The 4,295-nt window shown below is 43.0% G+C and overlaps 1 protein-coding gene across 3 annotated transcripts in view; it reads right to left on the reverse strand.

Moving 5' to 3' along the window:
- Positions 1-4,295, reverse strand: part of GOT2 (glutamic-oxaloacetic transaminase 2, mitochondrial) — a 21,517-nt gene that overhangs the window by 7,235 nt on the left and 9,987 nt on the right. For all 3 annotated transcript variants that reach the window (XM_006863582.1, XM_006863580.1, XM_006863581.1), the window contains 4 exons: positions 2,462-2,521; positions 1,805-1,966; positions 1,513-1,617; positions 485-635 (listed from right to left, as the gene is read on the reverse strand). In XM_006863582.1, the coding sequence (XP_006863644.1) occupies positions 485-635; positions 1,513-1,617; positions 1,805-1,966; positions 2,462-2,521 (478 nt within the window). The remainder of the gene's footprint in view (positions 1-484; positions 636-1,512; positions 1,618-1,804; positions 1,967-2,461; positions 2,522-4,295) is intronic.

Below are 4,295 nucleotides of genomic sequence, written 5' to 3' on the forward strand. Positions count from 1 at the left end.
GAGAGAAATACTGTTAAGTGATGATGGTACATGGAGGGGATTATAATCATTGTAATGAAACAAAGTATATGATTTGTTGAATGTAAAACTGATAATCTGCCCTGTAAACTTTCACTCAACAATAAAAACTTTAAGAAAAAAAAGACATTAGTTTCTGGCTCCATGAAAATATACTCTTTGAACCTATAAACTAGTATCAGCAGATCAATGTAAAAAAATACAGTACCAAGCAACACTAGACTAGTTACTCTTTGTTGAGAGACGCAGTCATCAGTTTTATTGGTGGAGGAACTCAGGGAGAGTAAAGAAGATATGGCTAAGAAGAGCAGTAAAATCCAGCAGACAGTCTTTCTGGATGGATGAGGATGGACATACAAACGCACACCTCTCTCTCACCAGTCAAACTCTACTCCTCTGTGGCATCCTCTCCCAGCTCATCTGCAGACTCATCTGAACATGAATGAGACTGGGTCTACTAGCTTACCATACAAGCCCATGTTCTTGGCGTATGACTGGCACAGACAAACATCAATGCCCTGCTCAATGAAGTGGCGCACAGCCCAGGCATCCTTGTTACCATCGCCACTGGCAAAACCTTGGTAGGCCATGTCAAAGAATGCAAAAAGCTTCTTTTTCTGGAAAGGAAAGAGAAGATCAAAGCTTTAAGTAGTTCCTCTGAAGAGGCCCCAGATGGTTACTTGTTCGTATTGGGACCCCTTCTACATCGTAAAGCCAGTCAGCACAGTTTTCTCACCTAGTGGTGATTTGGAAGTTACTGTATCTCCAGTAACTCTAGAGTTAAGATAGTAACATACATTTTTTTTCATTTTACTTTGTTAGATATGGTTTCTTGAGAAGACACTAAGAAAACAAAACCTGAAATTCAACCTGCCCAGAAGTGCTGCCTCTGAATAGCAAGAACACAGGAAGTTCTTCGAAGGTCCACAGTAATCTGGGTCATTATTTTGGTCTAGTAAACGCAGGACCACGAAGCTTTAAAACTCAGCATCAGCCTAAGTAGCATAAGGCTACTGTAGCCCTGGCAGGCTTACAGCCGGGGCTCATGGGAACCATGTCATCTTGAAGGCACTATGTGAATGTTGCTTTCTGACCTTAGCCTTTGCTTGAAGCTCAGATTTGACAGAATATGAAAACAGGAATTAATGTGAGATGGTGGTGCAACAGGAGGCATAGTGTTCTCTTTAGGGATTTTGATTAATGTCTTTTCTGACAGCTGACTTTAAGAACAAATATGACAATGCTGAGGACAATGACAAGCAGAGGAGGGACATGAAAAGTATATGGGAGAACAACCAACCACTGACGGGGGAAATGTAGGCACAGGCAGCAGACACACTGGGGTCCATCCATGGGTGTCACCTGCACATGCTAATCAGCGACAAGCTTTGCAGAGAATGCACCACAGACTGCTCATGTGTCATCCGTTACAGAAGTGCTAATTGGAGACAAACAGCCCTTTCTTGGCAGCCTTCCATAGACATGGCCTCTCACCTTCACCACTGCGGCAATCTCCTTCCACTGTTCAGGACGTGGGTCCACTCCGGTGGGGTTGTGAGCGCAGGCGTGCAGAAGGAGAACACTTTGCTCTGGCATTTTCTAAAGAGAACAGCAACCCAGATTGGTTTGTAGCTTTACAAGAGACAGCTTACCTGAAATGCCTCAGGGTCACTATCATTTATTTGACAATGGACAAAGGTAACCTAAGGCCTTGGAACTAGCTCATCTCCACAAACAGGTGGATTTCTTGTTTCCCGACCCTTCCTGCCCAGACAGCCACACTTACTGAGATGTCATCCAGAGCGCCGGTGAAGTCAAAGCCACATGTCTTGGGGTCATAGTACCGGTAACCATGGAGCTGCATGCCAGCGTCCCTGAAGATGGGTGTGTGATTTCCCCAAGATGGCTTGGGCAGAAAGACATCTCGGCTGAACTTAAAGAATCTTTGCTAAGAGATGAAATGGAAGGGGATGGGAAAAAGAAGAAGGAAAAGGCAAATTGAAGAGCTTGGTTAGTTTTTATTGAGAGGGTGTTTTCCTCTACTGGAATCAGCTTCTCTCTGTGGTTGAGAATCAGGATCGACTAGGACTACCTGGGTTGGATTACCGGCTCTGAAATTAACATGGCCAGGTGGCCATGGTCACTCTCTTCTCCTGTGATGTGGGGATCACTGCCCTTCCCTCATGGATTATTATGAGAACTGTGGGAAAATGCAAAGAGCTCTTGGTAACAGGAAGTGTGCAATAAATTACAGTTATGGTATCTTCCAGTTTCCTCAAAGTACTTTGGGTTTTTCTTAAACTCCATTTATCTGCCAGCTTTGTGCTGAGGGAAAATCTACTTCTTGGATCAAAGGTCAACTACACATGTAGCAGGAAACTCCATCATCCTCAACTTACAGACCACTTCGGAGGTCTTTTCCTGAAGGAGATTCCAGACTTACCAGAAAACTGGCTCCGATCCTTAATGCCCCAGTTCCAGAAATGGTCTGCACGGTGACATACTAAAGGAGAGAGACTTTCAGTTAGTGAGGAACAATGTTCTCTATTCAAGACTACAGTCATTACAAACCTGAGCTCACACCTACAGAGGGGGGCTGCTCCATGCTCCCCATGCTGAAAACAATATTCCAAAAGGTCATGTGGAGGTGGAGCGAACAATACTATTGTTTCACTCCACCATCTGCTAAGAAATGGGCCGACACTCCTCACTGGGTCCCAGAGGAGCCAGCTCTTTAGTCTCTAACATCTTTGCTGGTGTAGAAGCTATTGATTGCCAGGTACTAGTATCACGCCAATGTAATATGGACAGGGGATAAAAATCCATTCTCAATATGGAAAAGCAGTGATTTAGTCAAAGAAATAAAGACACTAAGAACATTAACTGCATTAAAATATTATCCTAGAATAATACCAACCAAAGTTTGTATTATTCTTGGATAATACAAAGTTCCTTGAAAAGCAAGTCAACAAGTATATTAGGACCTTGTGAAGGTTGTCTAAGAGATTCCCTTCCACTAGTTGCCATAATCAGAAAATATTAGTCTTTCAAACAACAGGAAGATACCTGAGACCAAGCTCTTTCCTCAAACCATTAGCTTTAAAAGGTATTTTTTAAAAAATGGTACCATAGAAGTAAAAGTAGCTTTTTATTCTCTACAAAATATATTATCTAAATGGCAGTGTAAATGGGGGGACCCCAATTAAGCAACTAACCCTACGTGTATTTCTGTATGACGGAAAGCACAACCCGATCCTGCAGACCTGACAGTACTAACGATTCACAAAGGCACAGCAACTGAGAAAGGACAAGCTGATGTTATTTTAAGACAAGCCAGTCTCAGACTTAGGTTACACATGGCTAAACTGACACATGCTGTAAATCCAAGAATTAAAAATACAGAAGTCTTTATAAGGGCTCAGGAGGGGGCTGACTGTATGGAAATCCAACTGTGTTCTGCCCATGACTTGGGGTAATTATTATTTTACCCTGGGTGGATGTGGTAAGCTTTTCTTTGAGTTAATGAATTAACAAGTGGATTTAGATCAGCTATTTTAGTAGGGGAAAATGCTGGTTGAATTTGTTACTTTTTGTTTTCTAATACTACTATCCCAAATTTACATATACAAATGTATCCATTTAAAAACACCTTTTACGAAGAAAGTAAACCACAGAACAGAAGAGCCCAGTCAGCCAGCCCCTCTTTAGCCTGACTCCACCCAGTCTGAATAACCGAGTCTCCACTACCAGTTCTAAGCCATCGACTGACAGGGGCAACTGGGCTATTCAGTGGAGTCTATTTGTAAGAAGCTTAACATGAGTGAGATTCAGGGCCATCTTTCTCCCTCAATAAGAAGGCCATCCAGGGGACTGCAAAGAGGAGACAAACGAGGACACACTGTGCCTCCCCTCAGGGCTGCAGTAATGTCTCAGGACCTGAGAGTCGGGAGAGAGCCGAGGGCCTGGTTGGCCTCACTAAGCTCTATACCAGCCCAACTGTGGCTTGTTTCTAGCCTGCTTCCTCTATCTAAGCGGAAGCTTAGGATAAGCCTAAACTAGGCAACATTAGGCATTTTTAAAAGCACGTTCCATATAAAATGAACACAAGCACACACAGACTAATAGTTAAAAGCCGTGCCAAATACAATCTACTAGTCAAATTACTCCTGCATTTTCAGGATTGCTACTACAGTTTTAGACCTGGTGTTATATGTCTTTTAACTATTTCAGTTCACTATCACTACCAGCCGCTCCGTGGGAGAAAGATGAGGCTTTCT

The sequence above is a fragment of the Chrysochloris asiatica genome, unplaced genomic scaffold (assembly GCF_000296735.1).
Source record: "Chrysochloris asiatica unplaced genomic scaffold, ChrAsi1.0 scaffold00055, whole genome shotgun sequence".
Classification (NCBI taxonomy): domain Eukaryota; kingdom Metazoa; phylum Chordata; class Mammalia; order Afrosoricida; family Chrysochloridae; genus Chrysochloris; species Chrysochloris asiatica.